The sequence below is a fragment of the Calypte anna genome, chromosome 22 (genome assembly GCF_003957555.1).
Source record: "Calypte anna isolate BGI_N300 chromosome 22, bCalAnn1_v1.p, whole genome shotgun sequence".
Lineage (NCBI taxonomy): Eukaryota > Metazoa > Chordata > Aves > Apodiformes > Trochilidae > Calypte > Calypte anna.
In genome coordinates, this window is record NC_044267.1 from 4,317,287 (window position 1) to 4,342,248 (window position 24,962).

The following is a 24,962-nucleotide window of genomic DNA, read 5'->3' on the forward strand; positions in this document are numbered from 1 at the left end:
GGAGGAGGACACTTGGAGCCTCCCAGCTGATGAAGAAGCTTCCCAGGTTATCTGGGAAAGACATTTGCCCATTCAGTTATTTAATTTAAAGTGCCTGGTGTGCCAAAGCATCCTCAGAGATCCAGCTGAAGGAGCAGCAGGAAGAGTCCCAGCATCTTCCAGGCCAGGATTAAGGCAGTTTGGGGGGATTGGGACCAGTTTAAGGCTCTGCTGAGGTTTCTGCTCCCTCAAATCAGGGATAAATCACCAGGCTGCTGGCAGTCTTGGCCATCACACCTCATTTCATCTCCTCCAACCCCTCCTAATGCAGCAGAAAGCCCTCTGCAAGTGGTTCAAATCCTGTTGGTCAGTGGGGTTGGAGATCTCCAGGGACCTTTCCAAGAAGTCACCTTCAGAATTCAATTGATCAAAAGGAGGTGTTAGGGGATGCTGTTAACCCCAAGAGCTCCAAAATGCTGGCTTTTTGCCCCAAGAAACAGGTTTGTACCAGCATGGGGATTCAGTTTTTGCTCTGGTAACAGCTTACTGTGAAAAAATGTTCAATTATTTTGCAGTATTTTCCTGGTGTCTTCCAGCTGGGAGCTCTGGCTTTGGTTTCTCTGTTTATTTGGGTTTTTCTCTCCTCAGATGAATGCAGTTTTCCACTCCAGTGTCCAGGAGGGCATCAGACACTATTATGATGACCTTGACTTCAAAAACATCCTGGATTTTGTACAAGAAAAGGTTTGGGGTTTGGGGTTTGGGGTGGCACTGGGGGGGTCTGGTTGTGGAGTTTTCCAAGGAGAGGTGAACTTGGGGCCTCACTGAAGCTGAAGGGTTTGTTTTGCCAGGATTTGTTGAGGTTTATCCCCATCCCTCTGATGCTTTGCTCGACTTCCCTTGTACATCTTGATCCTACTTGGTTTGCACCCCTCTTTTTGCACACTTTTGCTGCCCAACAACCCCACCCCAGTGGTGTTCTCAGTGAGTTATCCTTCTGCTGCTGTTCCAGAGCAAAATATTTCTATTTCCCAGTCCTAATGGGAAATAAATGCCTGAGCTATGGCTCCCCCAGCCTGCACAGAGATGGAGAAATAAAATAACACTTGCTAAAACTGCTTCAGGGCTGGAGCAACCCTTAGGTCAGGCTAACTTAGGGATCTTGATGTATTTGAGGTGGCACCAAGCCCTTGACTCCCCAGAAATAGAGCAGATCTGGTGTTTTCATGCTAGATGGAAGGAGATCTGAGCTCCATGGGCTGGGGAGAGCTTGGCCCAGTCCAACCCAGTGGCTTGGCATAGTCTGCTTTCATTTTTTTAGGTGTGTGGTTGCATGTTCTCTCATCTCCAGGAGCTGGCAGGACCCATCCCTTCTCCTCGAGCCAAGCTGCAGATCTATAAAACCATCCCATAAATTTCCTCTTTCAACCCAAACCTTGGAGATGCTGCTGCCCTTGCCTTGGGTTTTATGGACCACATTTGAGGTGCTAAGTGCTCAATTAAGTATTAAATTAAAATGCCTTCCCAGTTCCTGCTGGGGGGCCCTGGCTTGGTGTCTTTCTCTGCCTCTCCAAAGAAGTAGCAGTGCTTCAGCAGGGGTATCCCCCACCACAACATGAAAAAGCCCCAAAAAGTCAGGTTTTGGAGCTATTATCCATGTGTGGGACTGGTCCAGAGAAGCTTGGCTGGTTCTTGCTGGTGCTGGAAAACCAAATGGCACCAAGAAGCTTTTCCTGGGAGTTTGGGGGCTGTGGGTTTGCTCATGACTGGAGTCAGGATATTTGCTTTATTCTGTATTTGTGTTGCTGTGGAAAGGAAGCACTTGGCTGGCAGCATTTGGTGAATGAAAATAAAGGGGGAAAAAAAACCCAAACCCCCCAAACTTGAAATTTAGTAGGGAATTTGCAGGGATGTCCCATCCCCAGGGTGGGCTTTGGAGATGGCAGAGCTACTTGGAGGTGAACTTTGAGTGTTCTCCCATCAGCCTGATTCCTCTCCTTTCATTCTGGGTTAGAGCATCATAAATGCATGAATCTTATCTCCTGCTTTGAAGAAAAGGAGGCTGGGAAGTTCCTTTGCCTTTGATGTAGCTGGGATTGAAGGCTCCTGGTGCCCTTTAGACTGGTGGAGTCGTTACCGAGCGCATTAAGCAGGCTCAGAACTCTCTGAAGAGGCTCAGAACGACTGGTTCTGAGAAAGATGGAATCTTTTTCATGTGTTACTCCAACCTCTCCATAATTCAGATGCCAAACAGAGGCTGCTGCTGGATAAATTCACGTTGGAGCTTTCAGTGAGCCTTGGCCAAGGACCAGAAATCTCCAGGTAGCTCAGGCAGGGAGGTTTCTGGATCTCCAGACCAGTGAGGAGCAGCCCTTACAACCTTGCCCCATTTTTACAGCATTTTTTTCTATTTACTTCTTCACTCAACTCTTGTTGCAGGGGGAGGTGTCCATCTCAAAGCCTCTGGCTGCACTAAAAGGAGTTGTGGCCCCTTCCAGTGTTGCTGCCCCCCTGATCCCAGAGGGAGAGCAGGAGCTTTGCAAGGATGTGCAGCTCATTGCTGGGGGGGGTTTTACACCATTCCCAAAGCAGGAGCAGCAGCAATGCCAACACCTGAAATGCAGAGTTGTGGCATCCTGAAGGGAGGAAGAAGCAAGGGGGAGAAAGAAAGCAGAGGAAGTTTTGCTTTTAAAAGGAGGGAAATTGGTTTTACAGGCTCTGAGCAGCCCAGTTGGCTTTGGGAAGATGCAAACTTGCAGTCAGCCTGGAATTACTGCACCCAAACCTGCTTTTTTGATAAAACACAAGCTCAGAGCAGCCTGTTATCATAATTTAGGGATTATTCTTTTCTTTTTCCCTGGTACAGACCTTGTCTCTGCACAGGTTAGCTGGCACACAGCTTGTTTAGGGCAGGGAAGAACACTCTACGCTCAAGTGATGCTTTAAACAAGAGCCAGCTGCCTTCCCACCCTTAGCCCCATATCATCCAGTAAAAATAACAAGTAATTATGGTCCAGAATGGAATATTTTACATTACCAGGGTGATGGTGCAAGTAATACTTGTCGACACCCACTCAGTCTGGCTGCCTGGGAGCAAGGAGAAATTGCCCTGAGGAAAATAGAACTTTGGGGTTTTTATCATTTATACTTCAGTCCTAGGACTCAAGGCTGGTGACCTGGCTGACTCAAAAGGCCAGGTTTGCCCAAAGTTATTCACTGCAGCTCTCTGCTCTTCCTCACTTTATCTTTTTTTAATGGTCCAGGTGGAAGGAAGGAGTTGGCTGAGCACAGAAGCTGAGTTTCAGAGAGCTGCCAGGGCTGGGGTTCTTGCTCCAACTCCAGGAAGGCTCTGGAGGGATGAGGGGGTTGCACTTGCAAACTTTCTCCTTTTTTCTTGGGGAAGATGAGGGGCTGGTTGGAGCTCTGGTTGGAGCACAGAGCTTTAGGGGGATGGTTTTGGACACAAAGAGCTGACATCTCCTGGGTGACCCCAACTCAGAGAGCTCCCCAGCTGCAACCTGCAGGGCTCTTCCCATGGTTTTTCCTGCCCCTTAGGATTCTCTGAGCTGCAACAGCCTTCCTGGAAGTCAAAGCCCCTCCAAAGTTCATCTCAGCTCACAAGAAATCAGTGCAGGGCCAAGAGCAGCTTAGGCTCAAACTCTCTCCCTTGTGAGGCTTCCCGGAGGTGCTGAACCTCACTGTGAGGATTTGGGACCAATTTACACCAATTTTTGCATAATTACAAAAGCAAATGGACAAAACTTGGCAGCGTGGGGGGTAGCAATAACCTGTAGGTGTTTTTCCCCCCCTCTTCCCAGACAACATTTGCAAGCAGGTCTCACTCAGTAGGATTAAAAGCAACACAAGAATTAAAGGCAGGAAGGTAGAAAATAGTTGGGAAGCTGTGGGCTGGCTGCTCCTGGCTTACCTGCTCCTCTTGGGGTGGGATGAGACCAGGAGGACCCCAAAACCTGGTGGTTTTCCTATCCCCATTGGCCAAGGCACTGACCCACTGGGAGGTGGGGAGCAGATGCTCTGGGGGTTAAAGCTCTCCCAGAAACTGCTCCATGACAAGTGTGGTGCTTAAAGGGATGGCAAAACACTGGGGTTTTGGGGTTTTTTTCTCATCAAGCACACACACCTCTCCTGCCCACTTCAGGCTGTTCTTTCAGGGGGGGAAATGCAGAAGCTTCAAGCTTGTTTACCAAGAGAAGGGCTGACTCCAGATAATCAGCCCCTTTTTATTCTGTGGAGAACAGAAAATTACTTTCATTACAATTTTTTTTCTTTCTTTCTTCTCCTCATTGTGTGAACAGAAGCAAAAAAGCTGCTTTTTTGGGGTTGTGTTTTTTTTTTTCTCCCCCTTTGTAGCTGTAGCATTTGATCTCTAATTTAACTTGACGGGAAGAGAAATCCCTGTGAGGCTGAGGAGCATCATTAGCATTTTGTGGAGTGGCACCAGGCAGCTCAGCTGCCTTCAAGACCCAAGAATTCCATTCATTCAGGGGCCTCAAAGAGCCATCTCTGGGAGCAGCCTGGCTTGGGCACCTCTAATTAAATAAGGGAAACATGAATGAACCTGAGCTTGCTCATGAAAGCAGGGATGGCTCCAGTACCTCTGTGTGCTTTGCTAGAACAGCCTCTGAAATGGGGCTAAACGAGGTTAAACACCCACTTTTTTTAAAAAAAAAGTGTCTTTAATTTTGTTTTTACTGCCCTGGAAAGCAGCAAAGAGTCAGGGCTCTCAGGGCAAGGGTTGGGTTGGAGAGGAGATGGAGAGGAGATGCATGGTTGGGGTTGAGGCTTTTTTTTTTTTTTTTTTTCTTGAGGTTTGGTTTTGTTTTGGGTTTTCTTTGAGTTTTTTTCAGCTCTTCTCCTTTTATTTTTCCAGTTCTCCTGCTGTGGTGGTGATGAGTACCAGGACTGGAAGGTGAACCAGTACCACTCCTGCAACAGCACCGGGCCCCTGGCCTGTGGGGTGCCCTATACCTGCTGCATCAGGAGGGTAAGGCAGCCAAGGCACCCAAAATGCCTTGATTTCACACCATAATTCAGCAAAAAAAACCCAAAAAAATCCCTCTTCCAGCTGGTTATCTCTGCATCTTTCTGCTCTCTAGGATTTCTTGCCAGCTCCTGTGGTGCAAAGCAGCCTGAAGCAGCTCAAGTTGCTAAAGGAACTAAAACCAGGCTGCACTTTAGTAGGTTTAACCTGGAATAAATACCAAAGCACTGGGCTATTAATTCCATTCTTATCACGCCACAGAGGTGTTGGAAATGCTGGATTCCTGCTTGGATTCCTGGGTTGTTTTGTTTTTTTCAACCTGATGTGTGATACCAAAGGGTTTTGGAGGATAGTTCTGCAAAGTGCTGGCAGCATCTTGGAAGGACTTGGGCTGCATCTCAGCAGGGACCCAAGGGAGCTGCTGTCCCCAATGCTCCTGGCCAAGAGGACAGATGTCTGCATGTGCTGCTGCAGGGTTTTGGGGTCTCTGGTTGAAAATGAAGCTTTGAGAGGTCCTTGGATACAGCCCCCCCCCCCTTGTGCATCGGAATTCAAAGCAGTCTCGGGAGCAGCTGCATTCCCAATATTCTGTGAGCTGGGTGGGAGGGAGATGGGGAGAGGAGGGAGTTCATTTGCAGAGCCATTGGAGTCCCCTGTGCTGATTTTCAGAGCTGAAAATCAAGACTTTTCCCCCCCCACCAGGCAGTGCTTTTCCTGCTGAGCCCAAGCTAAGTGCTCTTGTTTACTCCAAGCATCCACCTTGTTGCAATCAATCCAACACATGCTGTGGACAAAATGCCTGGAGCTGGGTCAAGGCAGGGGAAAAAAAAGAAAAAGTACAAATATCCCTGCTGGCTGTGGCCAGAGATGCTGTAAATGTTGTTAAAAAGGGTTTTCTGAGCATGATCCTGGTGGCAAAACCTCCTCAGGGGTTCAGAGCATCGTTGCCTCTGAGCCCTGCCTGGTGCTCCTTGCACTGGGGGAATAGATCAGCCATCCAATATCGTTGGAATTTTCTCAGGAAAAGAGGGAAATCTGAGGTGTTTTAATTAGCAGTGGAAGGCTGGCATGCAAATCAGCTGCAGAAATAATTGCCTGCTCCAATCAGGGCGTTGATGAAGAATCTCAAAGCTCCCGAAGCTGGAATTAGGAATTCATGTGTTGTCCTTCTGGGAGGATGTGCTGGAGAGAGACAAGTGCATTATTCAGGATCTTGAGACTCCCCGTGGCTTTGGGTGACAATTTGGCAAAAAAAGCAAACACAAAAGAAGCCCTGGGTGCATTGGGCAGTTGGGAGAGAGAAGAAATGGGGGGTGGTTCATGTAGTGGGGTAAGAAATTAAATATTTGGGGGCTTCCTCTTGCTCTGGAGGATGTTCTAGTGAAGGGCTGGAGCTCCTGGAAAGGGAAGCTGATGCTAAATCTTCCAGGTTTTTTTCAAGAATTAAAGCCCATGAATGAGGCTCTGGCAGCCAGAGTGCTTTATGGGAAGCAAAACCTCACTAAATGCCCCTGAATCTCCATGAGAAATGGGAGCATTTCAGGGGATGAGCAGTAACCAGGTGGCTGGATGGAGCCTGGCTCTGCAAAGATTGGATTTCTGGCACTGCAAAGCATTTTTGATTAAGAAACCAGCTCGATGCAATGCCAACAGTGCACGGAATGGACAGAGAGAGCCAGCTCCCAGGGGACTTCTCTGCTCTCTGCAGCACAAAAACACCATCTAATAAAAATTCAGCTTAAAAAGTAGAGTGAACCACCCCCACCCCACCCCCCCAGCACTGCCTTTATGTCTCAGTTTGTAGCTGTTTGCTGAAATTGCTGAAGTTGTTGTGGGGTTTTTCTTCGTGGGCTGAGGAGGTGGGAGAAGGAATTAGGGATGAAGAAGGGACCAGTGTGGGATGCCCTGGACAGACCTGATTGGGTCTTAGTGTGGTCTCCTTGCTGGGAATAACCTTTTATAAACTCATTTATAAATCCTACTGGTTTGTAAGGCAAGAAACCCTTCTCATGTCCTCCTTGGGCTTTCCTGAGTGAGAGGCTGAGAGCCCAGCAACATTTTGCCTCAGGGAACCTCTGAGATTTCAGCAGAGAGGTCATTTGGAGATGGAATAGTTTGGAGAATGTCATGTTTTGTAGAATCATGTAGAAATGTAATCTTCTGGAGAACAAAAGGTGCTGGTAGGAGTCAGCTTGTCTGAAGGAAGGAGCTCGAAACGTGGCTTAGGAGGTTGTTTGCAGTATGGTTTTGACTTGTCATTAAGCACAGCCCTAAACCCAGCCTCTTTTCCAAGAAATTCCTTTCTTTTTCTCACAAAAGCCTCCAAGAGCTTTGTGTTCCCTGGGATACCCTGGGGTATCCTTCAGGACAGGTTGAGTTGCATTAATGAGAGCAGAATCCTTCCAGAATGCTCTGTCTACTTGGCAGAGGATTCCCAGAGGTCAGAAACCTTCAGGTAAAACTAAAAAGCAAATCTGCAGCTACCTGGGACTGGGAGCCTCATCTCTAAGTGCTTTTCTAAAATGGTTTTCCAACACCTTTGTGCCTCCTCCAGGGAAGCCACGGTGTGCCTGTGCCTTTGCCAGCATCTCTGAAGCCCTGGTCAAGTGGCACCATTTGGCACCAATGTGGGGGAGAAAAGCAGCTGATTAAATTAAAAAAAAAAAAAGTGCCAGACTTGCAGTCCTTGGCCCTCGGTGGGTTTAAATTATATCTGCATGTGTTGCTCTTTTGGGAGCCTTGAAGGCATCAAAATACATTCTGGAAGAAGAAATGCTTCTGCTTGGTTTTGTCTGGGACCTTGCAGTTCAGCTCTGACCTTCCCTCCCACCAAAGATCTTGGCAAAGGTCCCTGGAGGCTAAAACTTCACTTTTCTGTCTCCCAAACCCCAAGTGCTGAGGGAATTACTCAGCTGGATGGTCAGGACTGGAGAGGATTGTGAAACCCTTGGTTAATGAAGTGGAGAAGGAAGAAAAGTGGGGATGGATTTGTGCCAGAGCCAGATGAGCTCCATCCACAGGATGTTTCACCATCAAAGGTCCCAGTTTGGCTACCAAAGGGAGACTGGAAAACCAAGGGCCACTGAAAGCTGTCAAGAAAAGTGGTTTAATTGTGAAATGTCACCCAAATAGACAGATCCTTGGTCATGCACAGGTCCCTTTCTGCCACTGCAGAAGCAGTCTTGACCTGCAGAGCATTGCAGGTTCCAGTTGTGTGGTCCCAACCCAGATGAGATCCCTCTCAGTGCCCCTCAGGGATGCTTTGCTGCTGAGCTCTGCATTTCCCTGCAAGTCTTTCATACACCCAGGGAGGGACTAATTAATCTCCTTAACCAAGCCCAGTTTGGAATCAGTGTCTTGAAGTGGTGCCAGATGGGGTTTTTGAGAGCACCCTGAGCAAGGAGGTGGGTACAGAAGCTCTTGGTAGGGTAACTCTGGGATAATTTCCCTGCCAGCCACAGGAGGAAGAAGCTGGAGCCTGGCCAGCATTTCTTTGATGCCATGTCTTGGAGGAAAGCATCATTTCCCCCTAAATGTGCCCATTTCTCTTTTTCATCTTCTCTGTGCTTCCAAAGCACGAGGTGGGTTTGTTTTGCTGTCCGTGAGCTTGTACTGGATGGCAAAGCCATCTGTCTGAAAGCATCCTAATTGCAGCACATTTTAGGGCCACAAGGCCCTTTTGGCAATGGTGTTAGGGAAGCTGCTGTTTTATCTGTGAATCAACCCCCCCCCAAAAAACCCCCAAACTGTCAGAAGATCAGTCCTGAGAGGTGCAAAGTCCCAAACTCAGGATGTGCTGGAGCTCCTCTCCCATTTTTGTTTTTTGTTTTCAGATGAGCAAGATGCAGTTTTGTAACCCAAAATGTTCTGGTTTTCCATCCCAGCAGAGGCAGAGAAATTGGGTTTGAGTTTTGTTTTCTAGAAGTCACTGAGCAGCAGAGTTTGGCTGGGATTTCTCTCAGTGTTTGTAAATCTTGGAACGTTTTTGTTGGCCAACAAAGCTCTAAGCCTTGGGAATCCCTCAAATCCTCCCCAAAGTGCTGGGAGACTTTGGGGTAATTCCTCCTTGTTTTCTGCAGAGCTTGATAGATTTAATACCTGTGAAATTCCCTTTATTGGGAGGGAGGGGCAGGACTGAAGGTGTCAGAAAAAGTGGCCAGAAATAAAGGAGACAACAGAGCTTTGCAAGATGCTCGGGGGATGTGGAACTGGTCCCAGTTCAGATCACTGGACCTGAGCATCCTCCCAGCCACCAGAAACCAGAGAGAAAAGTGGTTTTAAAAGAAAGAATTTAAAACCCCAGCATTGCACTGGGACATAAAGGAGCCTGGGGTAGCCAAGTGAGGGGCTGGAGTTGCCTTGTGCAACCCTGTGAGTGGGTGAGCTCTTCTATTGCTTTTTTTTTAATTCTTATTCTAATTTATTATTTATTCTTCTTTCTTGCATTTCCCCTTTGCCTTCCTCTGCTCTAAGTCTGGTCACCAACTCTCTGTTTGCAGATCCCTGGAGAAGTTGTGAACACCCTGTGTGGGTACAGGACCCTGGATAAAGAGGTAACGTTGGCTTTTTCCTCCTTCCATAGAAAATCTGGTTCTCCTTCCCCAAACCTCTTAAAATAACCCAGTTCTCTGCTCTTCCTCACCTAGGATGGCAGCTACTGCAGCTAGATAAATGCAGACATTCATTTTGAGTGCTTTTTTCCTGGCAGGGTGTTGCTCAGGCACAGCCAAGCTTGGGCAGGCTCGAATTCCCTGGAAGCTTTGAGGTGGCCTCTGTGGGAGCATCCAGCTCTCTGCTTGATCAGCCCTGGGAAATTCAGCTCCTCAGATGAGTTTTGAGGCTTGGTGGTTGGAGAGAAGCTGATTCTGAGGCCTTCAGGGGTGACAGTGATGTCACCATCCCCGGGTACCAATCTGTAGCTCCCAGGGATGGGTTTATTTGTCAAAAACCAACCCAAGTGAAGGGTCTAATCCCAAGAAATCAGTTCCACAGCACTTCTCACACCACTCCTTTGGTTTTCCAAGAAGGGGGAAATGCAACAGGTAACATTTCCTCCCCAAACCCAAGATCTCAGCCCTGTGATGCTCCTCTCCCCTCTGCTTCCAGCGCCTGGAGCTGCTCGAGGTGATCCACGTCCGAGGCTGCATCCACGCCGTGGGGCTCTGGCTCAAAGACAACTTCGAGGCCACTTTGGGCATCGTTTGCTCCCTGCTGCTTCCTCAGGTACATCCTGGATCCAGGCAGGGTCTGGAGGAGGAAAACTTCACAGTTTTGGTTCTTTTTTTCCCCCTCTGTTTGCCTCTTTGTCTTGGGTGGGAAACATCGTGGCTCTTCCTGGAGCATCCTCAGCAAACTGAGCAGACTCTGCCTGCAGTGCTGGTGCTTCCCAACCTGCTCCTGGCAGCTTCATCAGGGGTTAAGGAACAGCAGGAAAAAGCAGGATGTGCATTCTGAGCACAGGGCATCCCTTTCTGTTTGTTTATCCAGCTCCCTTCAAACAGAGCATAAATTTTAACCCAAATCACCTTCAGTTCTGATGAAATCCATTTCCCCTTAAGTTGCTGGAGGTTCCCAGTGACTTCCCAGCACAGGTAACAAAGCTTTTCATCACAGGTGGCCCACAAGGAGAGAAATTTGGGGTGGCAGCTGGGGCTACCCCTCTGCAACACTCTGGGCACTGTGCTAGCAAGGAGGTGAAGCTCTCTCCTAGATCTTTCCAGAATTATTTTTGACCAAACTTTGGTGATTTAGAGTTGCTTTGAGCCTTCAGGGAGTTCCTTTCAAGGCTCCCAAGCAAAAAGTCTTTTTATCTCCTGGGATGTGACATTGGGTTTGCCTCAGGGGAGGTACTTGTGATGTTTACCAGATGTGGGGTTTTATCTAAATGGGAATGAAATGGTTGCAATTGTTTGTGTGTTTCTGCTTGTGGTGAAAATGGTGTTGGATAAAGGTTGGATAAAGCAGAAGCTGATGGGGAAATAGTTTTTCTAAGGGTGGACTTTGATTGAATCCTAGAGTGTCAGCTTGGAAGGGACCTCAAGGACCATCTGCTCCAATCCTTCTCATGTTATTGTTTATATGAGATGAAATCTCAGCTGGATGGGGTGCTGAGGCTTCAAACTTCTCAAAGTGGGGGAATCCACCCCTTCCCCTGAGAGACCATTCCAGTGTCTGACTGTGCTCAGGATGAAAAGTTATCATCTGGTGTCTGATGGGAACCTCCCCAGGAGCACCTTGTGCCCATTGCCCCATGTCTTGTCCATGGGACTCCTTGTGAACAGGGAGTCTCCATCTGCTTTGCAGCCCCCTTTGAAGTTCTGGAACATCATAATGAGGTTCTTGGAGCCTTCTGAACAGACCCAGTTCTCTCGAGGTCTCAGATGGTTTCAAATTAAAATCCAGGATGAGGGAGCACTTTGTGCCCATCCTACCTGGGATGCTCCTCCTTTCTCAAGTGCTTTCTGTAAAGATGAGCAATGGTTTTCTGCTGTGCTACCAACCAGGAGAGGGAACGGGCCCAGAAATGGGGTGAGAATGTTCTGGAATAGCAACGACCACTTCCATCTGCCTCCTAGGATGTCAAGAGGCCATTGCAGGAGCCTCCTGTTGTGTTCCCCATTAACCAGCCAACAGGAAGCTCTTAATTGGGAAGGATGGAGAATCAAACCAGAGCTGGCAATGAGGGTTGCTGAGCCTTGATGAAGATCAAGTGCTTTTTGGGATTTTTTTTTCCTGGCGTGCCCTTAAATGCTGCAGAACCTCATTCGCCCCATCTGCTCCCTATTTCCAGGTTTTAAATATAAATCAGATTGGGTTCTGTCAAGTTTTGGGAGGGAGTTCTGTTATAAATGGCCATCTGTGCTGCCAGGAGCTGTCAGCCCAGAAACAGCTTCATTCCCAGCTCCTGCCAGCAGAAAGCTGGGGTGAGGATCTTGTCTGGCAAGCCAAGGGGAAAGGGGTGGCACTGGTGATGTAGGGAGGTGCCAGTGCCTTGAACTTGGGGTTGAGCAGATGCATTGACACCCAAAAAGGTTGTCAGGGCCTGGCCCAGGCTGCCCAGGGCAGGGCTGGAGTCTTCATCATCCCAGTTCTGGTGCAGAGAGACCCAAGAAAAGTTTTGGCTGGCAAAGAGCACCCAGAGCTCTGGGTGTTGTCATGGCTTTGTGCTCCTGGGTGGGAAGCCATCCCATTTTAGCTTTCCATCATACCAAAAGTTGGTTTTTTTTACATTTTTCTGTTTTCTCTGCTTTCCCCCCCAATAGGGAAGGGCACAGGGCAGGCTGCTCTGTTGTTTCCTTACACCTCTGGGTGGGATCAGGGAAAGCTGAAAAAATGCTGGGACCTGTTGTGTGCTTCAGGAGGCAAGGAAGGACCCAGGATGTCAGCCACCACGAGCCAGAGGGAGTCAGGGATGTTCCATGTGCTCTTAAATCATTCCTTTCTCTGCCTTTTGGGAGGAAACCATCAAGCAAGGGGTTGAAAAACTCCCAGTTAGGAGAGGGGACGTGGTTGGGGTCGTTTGACTCAATTCAGAGCTGAGCAAAAATGCAGCATCTCCATTGTTTTTCTGCCTTTCAGAAGTCCCCTTCATCCTCTTTTTTTCCTCCTTTCCTTGCCCTTCTCATGCAGAGCAAGGCCAAACCATGATGGGTTTCCTCTGCCTGTCAGGAAGATGTTTTCATTTAGTCCCAGGCAGGCAGGGGCAAATCCACACCGTGGCCTCCTCCTGCTTGTGTTTATTATCAAGCAGCCCCTGATCTTTCAGCAGGTGCAGCAAAGGACATAAAATAGTATTTTCTCTGCCTTGGAGCACTCCTTTCCCTGCCTCTAGTGAGATCATCCGAGGGGTTCACAGCCTGCATGAGGTGCATTTGTAATTAAAATAAGCTGAATAACCTTGGGGCTTGCTCCTTCCCCTTTGCCATACCCAGGGGCTCATTCAGCAGCTTTTAGATGGACCTCAGGAAAACGACCTCCAGCTTTTCCACACCCACATCTTTGCAGGGGATGCTCTCCCGTGGGATTTCATCCTCCTTAGCAAGGTAAAGAGGGAGCCACTGTAATGAGGTAGAAACAAAGGCATGAAAAAGCTCTCCATCCCCTTTTTCTCCCTCCTGAAGAAGCAGAAAGTTGCAGGAATCCAATTAAACAGGAAAAAAACCTGCCAGGTCTCTGCCAAGGGTTGGTGTTTATCAGCTCCGTGGCACAACCAGCTGGCAGGAAATTGTTGCTGCCTTGGTTTTGCTTTGAAATCTCATCCATCTCCAAAGCTTTCCCTGGGGAGCAGCTACAGAATGCCAGGTGGAGAGGTGGTTGTTCCCTCCTAAGTGTATAAATCCAGAAGATCAACTCTTTCAAGCCTCAAGAAAGGTGTTCTGCAGGGTGGTGTCTCCATCTCTGGCTGCCAGAAGTGCTGAAACGTTGCCTTCTGCAAAGGGCTTTGTATTGCCAAAGTTCTCCATTTTTCTGAATGGGTTTTTATTTCCTCACCCTTCCTGCTGGCTCCTACAGCCCCTGAGCCAAAATCCCTGAGGATTTGTGTTTTGGAACTTGTGTGTGATTTTTTTTTTTTCTCTGTCTCTCTGATGGAAATGGATTTCCTCTAGTGGGTTGGATGGGCAGAATCATGGCTGGTTGTCAGCAGACATCCCACTCACGTTTCAAATACAAATTCTGAAGTTCTTCACCCTAAGTTCACAGAATCATCGTGGCTGGAAAGGACCTTCCAGCTCACTGAGTCCTAAAGGGATGGGTTTGGGGCAGAATCCCTCTGTGGCTTTCTAGGAGAGCCCCAAAACACTGCCAAGAGATGGAGATCAAGGTCTTCAGCTTCAATACCCCAGTTTGGATCATTTTCAGCTGCTATTGGGAGGTGGGAAACAGCCACAGCCATCTGCCTCCCATTCTGGGTGTTTAAATATATTTAAAGAAAACAAACCCAAAACCTTCCTAGTGCAACATTTTGGGCTTAGTGGCTTGAAACAGAATCATCCAGGTACCTGCAAAGCTCCTCGTGGCTTCTGATGCTTTGGGTTTCCAAAGTTTCCCTCCTTGCTTTGTGAGGTGGGCAGTGTGCTGCCAGGGAGAACCAGATTTGACTGCAAAAATGAGATGTATATATAAAAAAGACCCCATATTGCCACTTCTTCCCTGCTTTAGGGGTGCAAAGCTCTGTGGGTTTCCTGTAGGGATGCCACTGCTCCTGCATCTGCTGCATCCTGCACTGCTCCTGCTCTAGGAGCAGCTCCTCAGCTGATCCTCTGCAAACCCTGAGTATTTAAACCCCCCAGATAAAACTGGAGCCTGGCTGAGGCTGGGGGGGTTCTGCACCTCCCAGCCAGGGGGAAAAAGGGATTTTCTCAGCTTTAAAAATGCCCCCCAAGTAACCCCCAGCTGGTTCTCCCCTTGCTTGGTGGTGGTTGCCAGCCCGAGGAGGGGGAGGGCAGGGAGAAAAGCAGCTTTTGGAGGTTTTTAGCCTGATTTTTGCTATGTTTTTTTACCACACTCCTCTGCTCTGAGGCCTGCCTGCAGATTGCAGTGCAATAAAATCAGTGCTCGCCGTAGAATTCTCTTTACTTGGGGAAAAACATGGTGCCCTTGGTAGCAGGGATATTGGATGCATCTATATTCCTGACAGCTTTTCTCTGTTCTCATTAAGTGAAAGAGGAGATTTCGAGGCGAGCTGGGGAGGAAGATGGTTCATAACTCAGAGGAGAGCAAAGCCTTGGGGGGGTTGTGTGTGATTCAGGTTGGCAATTGAGGACTTGGGGTCATTTTATTCCATTCAAGAAATCCCCAGCAAAACCTGGAGGCTGAGTCTTGAGCAGGAGAGGGGGGGATGCTCCCCCCCAACCTTCTTGCTTTGGAAGAATTCATTTGCATTTGATTTATTGCAAGCCCCAGATCTTTCCTGAATTACTCTCTTGGTTTTAGGGAGGGAGGGAGGAGAACAAATGACACACTTGCTTAAAGATTTGTCATTTTTAATGGGTTTTGCTTGCTTGTGGATTTGAATCTGATGACAGGCTAATGAAGTAAATAATGCTGAAACCTGCCCTCCAGCTCAGCATTCTTTCAGAACTTTGGGGATCCTTAGGGCTCTGCTGGCAAACCTGGATTAGCACAATCTCATTATCTGGAGCTGCACGGGAGCTCTTGCCAAGAGCCACCCCCGAGCATCATCCAAGCAGCCTTGGAGCTCCTGCATCCCCATCTGGAGGTTTCTGCAGGATTAGGAGACAAGGGAAGGGGTGGGAATGGGACAGGAGAGCAAACAAGACCTTGCTTGGTGTTTCTCTGGCCAAGTCTTTGGGTTTGTTGTTTTTCCTCCTCCACCAAATCCAAGCTCCAGCCCTGGTGACTTTGAGCTTTCACAGCTCAGTTCTGCTCCTGTGCCTGTTCTCAAGGAACAAGATTTGGGTTGGAGATGAATGGCAGCTCTGTACAGGAGATGAAATAATGTCCTGGAGCTGCCAGCTGGGATAGATCTGGAACGCTCAGAGCACCAGGGAAGGTTTGGAGGGAAGCAGGGAGACACATAGATGCATCCAGAGGAGTTTCTGGGGCTGATAACCTGGTTTCAGGCCATTTTGATGACAAAAGGAGATGCTGAGATGTTTCCAGGCTTCCATTTCTATCTCAGCATCCTCATTTGTCTTTCCCAGCAAGGAACCCTGATGGCTTAGGTCCAGGATTTCTGTAATTCCTGGCTTGGGGAAGCCCTGCTGGCTGTGACCATGCAGCAACCTCCAGCCCTTTGTCTCTTCTTGGGGAGATTAATCCTGTTCCTCACCAAATCCAGTAATTAGCTGGAACATCAGATAATCAGGATGCTCCTTGAGGAGTAGTGGGTGCAATTAGTAGGAAAGGGGCAAGGATCCAAGGAGAGGATTCTCCATCTTCAACTCCAGTTGGACAGAAGAGGAAAATGTTTCACTCAGCACAGTCAGACACTGGAATGGTCTCCCAGGGGGAGGAGTGGATTCCCCCACTTTGGAAAGTTGGAAGTCTCAGCTCGAGGGGTGCTGGGACACCTCACAGAAACAAGAATATCAGAAGGGTTGGACCAGGTGATACTTGAGGCCCCTTCCAACCTGAAATCCTGGGATTCTGTGATCCTGGGAGAGCATCTCCAGGGATGTGGTCGTCTGCTTCTCCTGAATCACTGAGGGAGGAGCTGTTGATCCCGGGGTGCCCCTTGGGGATCCAGTTTCAAGTGGATTTGGGAGGGAAAAAGAACTATTGAGCTCTTTAGGGGTGACTCCTGTTCCAGGCACTGGTTGTGTGGTGCTGGGTTCTCCAGCTTTAAAAGGCAAAAACCTAAACCCTGGGGGTGGCTGTGTTCATCTCTTGGCTTTCAGCTTGCTGGGTGCCACACTTTCCCTGTGGAGTTTTTGCCTCCCTTTTCTGCAGCCTCCTCTGGGAAGAAAAAAAAAACCAAAAGAAACCAAAAAACCCCCAAACAAACCCCTTTTCCCTTTCCACTGTGGGACAAAACCAGTCCCCGATTTAACATGCATTACAACCCTTTTCTCTTGTCCCCATTTATCTTTCTCTTAATGTTCCTGCTTTCCAGACTGTTTAATGGATTGATAGGACCCAGAGAAATGATGAATAATGTTTTTCAGCTCCAAACCCAACACCAGAGTGTGGGGGAGATTCCAGCTGATGGAGGGTGTGGGTGCAGCTGCCTTTATTTCTTGACTCTGTTAAAAAGACCAGAAGAACGTGTTAACTCCTGGCCTCAAAAATGAGAGGAAAACCCCTGAGGGTTTCTTGTCCTTCTCCATCCCCTCTCATTCACTGGAAAGATCTCTAAAGCTTCACCAGTTGTCTCCTGGTGCCAAATATCCTGAAGCATCAGAGGCTAAGGGGGAATAAAGCTTCATTATCAGGCTCAGCAGCCAAGGTGAGCAGAGGATTAGCAGCTTGGGCTGAAAATGGGCTGATTGAGTGTCCCCAGGGCCAGTGTTCTGATTGCCACCGTGCCCCTTGTCAGCATCAGCTCTGCAAATAGCTCCTTGCCATGGGTGGTAAAACAGCACTGGGGGAAATCAAAGCCCAGAGCCTGAAATCTTGTGCTGATGAAAATCCCCCCTCCCCAAACCCCTTCTTCTTCTCAAGATTTAAAGAGTATTTTTTAATTTCCTGCTAGCCAGGGATCCCAGAATCCCTGCCAGCCAGCAGGGAAATGGGAAATAACCCGAGTGGCAGCAGTGACTTCATTGGAGCAGGAGCTGCTGCTCCTCTCCCCGTGATGCTGCTGGTGACGTCCAAGCAATCCATGTCCTGCTGGCAGAGGTGAGGTGGGAAGTCCTGAGATGGACCTGGCCATAAATGAGTTGGGCAATGAGCTTTGTTTTTTTTTAATTCCGCTTTGGCAGAGTTAGAATTACAGATTCATGGAATTGTTTTGGTTGGGAAAGATCTTTGAGGTCATCAAGTCCCATGGTTCTTGTCCTCTCTTGTCTGAGGGACTGGAGAGTGTCCAGAGAAGGGACTGGAGCTGGGGAAGGGTCTGGAGAGCAAGGAGAAGGGTCTGGGGAAGTTGTGAGGAGCAACTGGGGGTCCTGGGGAGCAGAGGAGGCTGAGGGGAGACCTTGTGGCTCTCTGCAACCCCCTGAGAGGAGGTTGGAGCCAGGGGAGGGTCAGGCTCTGCTCCCAAGGAACAAGGGATGGGACAAGAGGAACTTTTGGCACAACTCAAGTGGTGCCAGGGGAGGTTTAGGTTGGAGCTGGGGAAGAATTTCTGCCTGGAAAGGGTTGTCAGGGCCTGGCCCAGGCTGCCCAGGGCAGGGCTGGAGTCCCCATCATCCCTGGAGGGGTTTCAGAGCCTGGAGATGTGGGGATGAGGGACATGGGGTGGTGGCTTTGGTAGAGTTGGGGTCATGGTTGACAGGAAGATCTTAAAGGTCTTTTTCAGCCAAAACAATTCCTTAGTTTAGAAGTTCAGCTGACAGCATCCTGGGAAGGAGAACACCCTCCTGGATGAGCAGGAAGGATTTGTGTGATCCAGTGGCTTTAACCCTTGTGCTTTGCAGGTGATTGGCCTGGTGATGGCTTGGCTGTACTGGCAGGAGCTGGATGACATCTACTCCAAGCTGGATGCTGTTGACTTCAAGCTCCTGGAGATGGGAGATTTCAGCTTTGGGGCAGTGGATCTGAGTGGTGCAGGCTGGTGCTGGTGCCTGCCCAAGGAAGGGGGTTACATCCCTGTCAATGATGGGGAGGAGGAAGATGAAGAAGAGGAGGAAGAGGCCACCTGCCACAGCAAAGTGTGAGGAGGCTGAGGACTGAGAAGGGGGTGGATGGTGAAGGTGGAAATAATGGGATTTATTTTCTCAGGTTCAAGGGATGCTCTGGGGGGGAAACTGTAAAGGAACACTGGAGGGCTCTAAAAACAAACAAAAATAATCAATGCACTGTGCAAGCCCAGGGAGGTCCCTGGGGTCTTTTTGCTGCCTTTTTGGTTGTGTGTCTCTTTATTGGGGTTTTTGAGGTTGTTTGGGGTGGTTTTTTTTACACAATAAATGTGACTTCTGTTGGGTTTTGCAAAATCACTTCCACTTGCTCCATGCTGGGCAGGGGGGGAGGTGGCACTGGTTTGGGGTGTCTTTAGACTTATATTTAACCCAATCTCCTAAAAACGAGGGGCTTCCTGGTAGATCCCCAGGTGATAAAAAAGGAGCAGCTTGCTGGGCAGAGCCTTTCCCAAGGGCTTTTCCAGGAGTCAGATCTCCAGGGAGACACAACTTCCATCTCCTGGAACAAGATGGAAGTTTGGGAAAGGCTTGCAGAGAGGCAAACCAGCCATTTCTGAAGCTTTCCAGCTCTTCCCCATCAACAGCAAGGTGAGTTTTCATCCCCAGTGCACAGAAAAGGAGAGCCCAGCAAGCTGGAAAATAAAAACAGTTTTATTGGTGCAATGGTGCTGGCCCTGGAGATGGTGGTGACTCCCCCTCTGCTGGAGACCAACCACTAATGAGCAGGTAAGGAATGATAAGAATACTCCTTTCTGACATCTAGGTAAGAAATAGAATAGCTTTGCAATAAATATTTCTGGTTTAGCACAACCTGGGGATCCCAGGCAGCAGGAATTAAACATCGTGCCCAGCCCTGGACTGCTGAGTTGGGGAAGAGGCTTAAAGGAAACCAAGCTTCTCCAAAGTGAAATGGAAAGAGAAAAATGTCTCTTTTTTTCCCCAAGAGCGAGGGGTCTGCAGCTCTGGCTTCATTAGGAACATCTTTTAATAACAAAGGTATTTTGGAAGCTGGAGGCTGGGGGCATTTCTTTGGATGCCCAAAGGTGGGTAAGAGCTGGTGAGCAACTCCTGGGCTCTGTCTCCCCCTTCTGACAGCTTCCAGGCTTTATATTTTAACTAAATGAGGAGCAATCCTCAGCACAAGCCTGAAAAAAACACTTTTTAAAACTTTTTTTTTTTTTTTTTTTTTTCCCTGACAAATCACATTAAAACCAAATCAGGGAAGCACAGGAGCTGAGCAGTGGCTTAGTGAATTTTTTTGTTACAATGGTTTGGCTAAAATTGAGGTGTTTGGTTTGGTTTTTTCTTTGCAAGTGGCAAAAGTAAAACCTGCAGGCAAGGAGTTGGGGTGAGCAGGAGTATCAGGGTGGCTGCTTGCCCCCAGGCACCTCTTGGACTCTGGGGATTTTCCTTTGCTTCCTTCTTCCCAGGAGCAGTTTAATAAAACCTTAAGAAATACATGCTGGTAAATTCACCCCTCTCTTTGGATTTGTGTTTATTTAGAGAAAGAAAGTTTCTATTCTTTTTATTTCTTTCCACTTCTATTTTATTTACAGGACAAGCAGCTCCTGGAAGCTTCCCAAGCACCACCCTGGGTGAGGCTGAGGCAGCAGCAGCCGGGTGGGATGCAGGAGGTGTTTGTGCCTGCGTTAATCCTGAGATGGAAAATGGAGAGAAGCCAATTCAGACATCACCTGGGGCATCATCTTCCTCATTCCCACCCAGAGCTGGTCTGCAAATGCCTGGGAAAAGGAGAAAAGGGGATTTAAGCAAGAGCAGGAAATGCTGAGTGTGCTCTACAAACAGCCCTTGGAACTCGAAGTAGAGGGGTAGCTGATGATATTCCCTAATGCACCCTAAAGGTTGCATTTTGACCATGGAAGAGTGAATCCCATGAAACGGGTTGGGAAGAAGAGGGGAGCAGGGATAAAGAACACATAAATATAAGAGAGATTCTGCATTGCCCCTGCTGAGGCTGCTTTGTGGCATCCTATAATCTCCCCAGAGGCAAGAGAAAAGCCCCACTCTCAGATGACCTGAAAACACAACATTTGACTTCCCAGCCCTCCTTTTTGTTGGGTTTTCCTTTTTGTTTTTAGGTTTCTTGTTTTGTTTGGGTTGGTTGGGGTTTTTTTTGGCTTGACAACAAAGCTGTGCCTGACAACACTCTGATGCAGATTTATTGATGGCCCCATTAAAAGGCAGAGTGGAAGCAAGCAACCCAGGCATGAAACACAAGTGGACACCTCAGGAAGGGGAGTGGGCACCAGGAGCTTGCAGTTCATGAAATTCCATTTCCAGATGTCCAAACAGGGAACTGTGAGATGATTTCACCACTGGATTCGATGGCCCAAGGGTTGAGCCTTTTGTTCCCCAGGGTGTTTCAGGAGCTGGCTCAGTGTTGCTGATGTTTCTCCACAGCTCATTGAAGAATTTTCTTCCATTCCTTTCAAATCACAGAATCATTAAGGTTGGAAAAGCTCTTCCAGATCATCAAGTCCAGCTTCCATCACCCAGCTTCCACGGAGCCATCTCCTGAAGTGCCACATCTGAGCCCTTCTTGAACACCCCCAGGGCTGGAGGTGATATTGCAGAGAGTCAAAAACTCAAAGCAGTTGCCTTCCCTTGCCAAAACTGGTGAAAAACAAAACAAAACAAACAAAAAAACCCAAAAAAACACACCAAAAAAAAACCAAACCAAAAAAAAACACACCAAACCCCAAACAACCAACCCAACAACCCCAGAAGATGCTGCAGATCCTGCAAGGTGGGGATGGACAATTTGAATTTCCCCACCTCCTGCAGCTCTGGTATCTGAAACCCATCACTGTGCAGAGGAAATCTCCAGTGCCTTCAATCTCCAGAGGTCCCTGAGCATCCCGTGAGCCCTTGCTGCTCCCAAATCCATTTTAACCTGGGAGCTACAAAGCGTTGGGGCAGTGGGTGTCGATCCAATGGTTGGAAGAGCAGCTTTATCCCAAGGCAATCCGAGCTCCCTCACCCACCAGCACCCGTGATTTCACTCTGCAGCCCCATCCTCTGGTTTCTGGGCAGTTCTGGGGGAGCTCAAGGTGAGTTTTTTAAGGGTAAAACTTGTTCTGGGGGAGCTGAGAGCTGGGTGGGGGGCAGTGGGGTTTATTTGGCAGAGATACCAGGGCTCTTTTTTCCCTTCCCTTATTTCTAGAGCACTTACAGTCGTGTTTTCAAGCAGGTCCTGGCTGTGTCTTACTTGTGTGTTGCATGGAAGGATTTGGGGGAGGGGAAAAGCTTGTAAAAATTTAAAGAAATGAAGGTAAAAAAACGAGAGGAAAAAATTCCCAGGCTGTATAACTCTTATAAATCAACCATCATCAAACAGTGGGTTCATTTCTTGGTGGATTTGGGTTTCTTGGGTGGGTTATTTTGGATGCCTGACAGAGCTGTGATAGAGTTAGATTGCAAAAAGGAAGAAAAGAAAAAAAAAAGTGATATTTCTTTCCCATCTAGACCCAGCTGAAGGGTTTTGCATCATCAGCCATCATCTGGGGTCCCCAACCAACAAGGGCTGAAACTCGTGCTGAGATCTCCTGGAGGGCTTTGGGACACTTCATCTCTTAGAAGGTACTGGATTATTTTTCAAACAAAAATATTTATGCTTGCACCTGGGTTGGTGTTTTCTGTGTCTCCTGCCACCAGCAGCAGCTTCCTAAAATCCCCCAAATTATCCCCAAATTATTCCCAGGAAGCCAAGGCTTGTGACCAGGCTCTTACCCTGTAACACAGCCAGGTCTGGGGCCATCCAGAGGTGTTTGTCCCTAAAATAAATTGGTTCCTACACCTCTAGGTCTTGGGCTAATATGATCTGAAAACACCATCCCAAAACCATTAAATCAAGAGGTGTCTTCAGGCAGCAACTCCTGCATCAGGCTAAAGATGCTCTTTGCCTTGGAGGGAAATAAATCAATAATTGGGCAAACTGAGCAGAGCTCACCTGGATCCTTCCAGGTAGCAGCTGCACGTCCCATTTGCTTTATATTTTTCACCAATTTGGCTTGAATTGAGGTTTTTCTTCCCTCAACTAGCTGGATAATGCTGATATTGCCAAGCAGCTGGGATGGGGGCTGTGCTCCAGCAGCTCTCAAAGTGACTTTGGGAGCCATCGACCCGGCTGCCAGGAATAGTAACTGTCCTGCCATCCAAGTCAAGTGTGAAAGGCAATCACTGGAGGTCAGATAATTAGGAGGTTAATTAGCATCCGTGGCAAAACCCAAAGGAGCTCGGGTGGGGAGTAAGACAAGCAGGTTTGAAGGAATTTCTCTGGCAGTGGTGTGGGGAGGGTGTAAAATCTGTGCTGAGGGGATGGGGAAAAATCAAACTCTGCTTCTGCAAACCCTTTTCTGTCTGTGCACACCCCAAAAAAAAAGTTATCTGGGTGTTTATTACCAGTGAGCAACCCCTGTTACCTGAGCCTGTGTCTGTAACCATGCCAGCAAACCTCTTCTTTAGCAACAACCTCTTGCTCTTCACTTGCTCCTTCTTCCTCTGAGCAGCAGAAATAAAGATGGAGATGTAACCCCGGTGGAGTTTTTCTGGATTTTCTTAAATATGGGGAGAGAGGGGAGGTGGAGCAGGGGCAGGAGGAATATCCCAGCTCTCTGCTGCATCCTCACCCCGGCTGGGAAGGTCCCAGAGATTCCCCAGAGCACCCAGGGAGCTTGCAGAGGGGCTGCTCCTTTTCAAAACCCTTTCAAAACTCCTTTCTCCTCCCCGCTGCTCAGCTTCCTCTGGGCATCAGGACCATGCTGGAGGATGAGGATGGGATGAGCGAGCGGGGGCTCGGCAGCTCCAGGAGAAGATACGACGATGAGGAAGGTGAGCAAAACCCCCAACAGCAGCGAGGTCTTCCCAGCTGGCTGCTACATCCCCATCTCCCGTCCCTCAGCACCGCACATCCCACGGGAAAAAGGAAAAAAAAAAGTTCTTGTGCTGGGCGGGGTTTGAAACCTGGTGGGAAGAAGACAACCATCTCCTTGCCTTCTGTTTGGCAAATCGGCGCTCAGAGCCGCCGTCTAAAGCTCGGTTTGATTATTTTTATTTTTTTTTTCCTTTTCCCTCCTTCCCGTTACCTCCCAGATTACCACTCCATCTACATCGGGGTCCCGGTGTCCCGGGGCTACCGGAGGAAACGGCGTCGGCGCAGATCGGCGTCCAGCAGGGACCGGGCGAGCGAGGGCGAGCGGCACTACGAGCGCCAGGACCGCTCCGACACCGACGACGGCGGCCACGGCTGCTATGAGAACGGCAACGACAACGCCAGCAGGACCAGTGAGTCACCTCCGGGACCCCCCCCAAAAAAAAACCCACGAGGGTCCTTTTATTTTTGCAGCCTCGCTTCGATCCCGGGTGGAATCCCCGGTGCTTGGAGCGCTGCTTTCCCAACACCCCCCCCCCGGGTCATTCCCAGGTTTGAGCTGGATGCAAGGTGGGAGAATGGAATTTGAGGCTGTTTGGGTGATGGGTGGGCTAAAAAGAGATATTCCTTGTCCTTGTCCTTGTCATTTCCAATGAAATTCTTGTTGGAACACAAGAGGAACATTTGTCCTCTTGCTGGAAATGGTCTCCCAGGGGAAGTGGTGGAGATTCCCTCACTTTGGAAAGTTGGAAGTGGGTGCTGGGACATCTCAGATAAGGAAAAATATCAGAAGGGTTGGGCCAGGTGATGCTTGAGGTCCCTTCCAACCTGGCAGTCTGGGATTCAATGAAATCCGGGTCCAGCAAGGTCCTGGTGGTGCAGACACCCTGCAGGCATCACCCCGTGTTCTCAAGAGGCTTTTTGCCCAGTTTCCTTAAATCTCCTTAAGGCAGATTAATAATTTGCACAGCAAAGTAGCTGTCGGCCTCTTGGGTTTGAGGGTTTGTTTGGGTTTTTTTCCCCCTGCCCTATAGCAATTCACAGTTGGGTTTATGTTGAGCAGAGCATTGCTGGGGGGAGCAGGCAGGAGCTCAGGTTTGGCTTTTCCCTCTGGAGAGAGGAGTTTTCCAGCTGTATTTTGGTTTGTTTGGGATCTTTTTTGTTTTGTTTTGTTATGTTGTTTTGGTTGTTTGAGTGACTGGGTTTCCTCTGGGTTTTTTGGGGTTTTTTTTTTTTCTTTTTTTTTTTTCCTTTTGCACCAGGAGAGTTTTTATTTGCTCTGCTTCATTCAGCAGCAGTGACAGCAAGACCACGTCCCCAGAAATACCACCAGCATAGAACATTGGTCTGCTTTGAAGGGTGCAAAGCCCTTTAATGGAGGAAAAACACCCCAAAAAAGCCTCAACTCTGCAGCAGCCCTGCCTTCCCTTAGGAAATCTCCCTCCTTTGGCTGTTTTTCCCCCCAGGGAAAACATCTCTGAGCATGGAGTGGGCTTTCCAGCCTCGCTCTGAGTGGGAAACAACAACAAAAACCCTTCAGAAACTCCCCCAAAGCTGTGATTTCTGTCCCTCCCTCCCTCCTCTCACCTCTCCTACACGCATCCCGTAGGATTTGGTAACTTCCCGTCATGGGAGCCAAAGGGAAAGGAAAGTGCTTTATATTCTCTATAATCTGCTCCTTAAGCCTGGGGAGTTTAACAAGCCTGAGTGGATAAAGGAGGAAGTTTGGGGGGTTGTTGGGTTTTTTTATTATTATTTTTATTTTTTATTATTATTTTAATCTATTTTTTGGTACCGTGCGGTTGGGTTTTATCCGGGAAGAAATGGG

General features: G+C 48.5%; 1 protein-coding gene across 4 annotated transcripts in view; it reads left to right on the forward strand.

Annotated features, from left to right (window-relative positions):
- Positions 1 to 18,371, forward strand: part of LOC103536447 (tetraspanin-15) — a 48,288-nt gene extending 29,917 nt beyond the window's left edge. For all 4 annotated transcript variants that reach the window (XM_030464163.1, XM_008502610.2, XM_030464164.1 and 1 more), the window contains 5 exons: positions 628 to 723; positions 4,871 to 4,984; positions 9,481 to 9,534; positions 10,088 to 10,204; positions 18,022 to 18,371. In XM_030464163.1, coding sequence (XP_030320023.1) covers positions 628 to 723; positions 4,871 to 4,984; positions 9,481 to 9,534; positions 10,088 to 10,204; positions 18,022 to 18,261 — 621 coding nt within the window. In that variant the 3' untranslated portion in view covers positions 18,262 to 18,371. The remainder of the gene's footprint in view (positions 1 to 627; positions 724 to 4,870; positions 4,985 to 9,480; positions 9,535 to 10,087; positions 10,205 to 18,021) is intronic.
- The last annotated feature ends 6,591 nt before the right edge of the window (positions 18,372 to 24,962 follow it).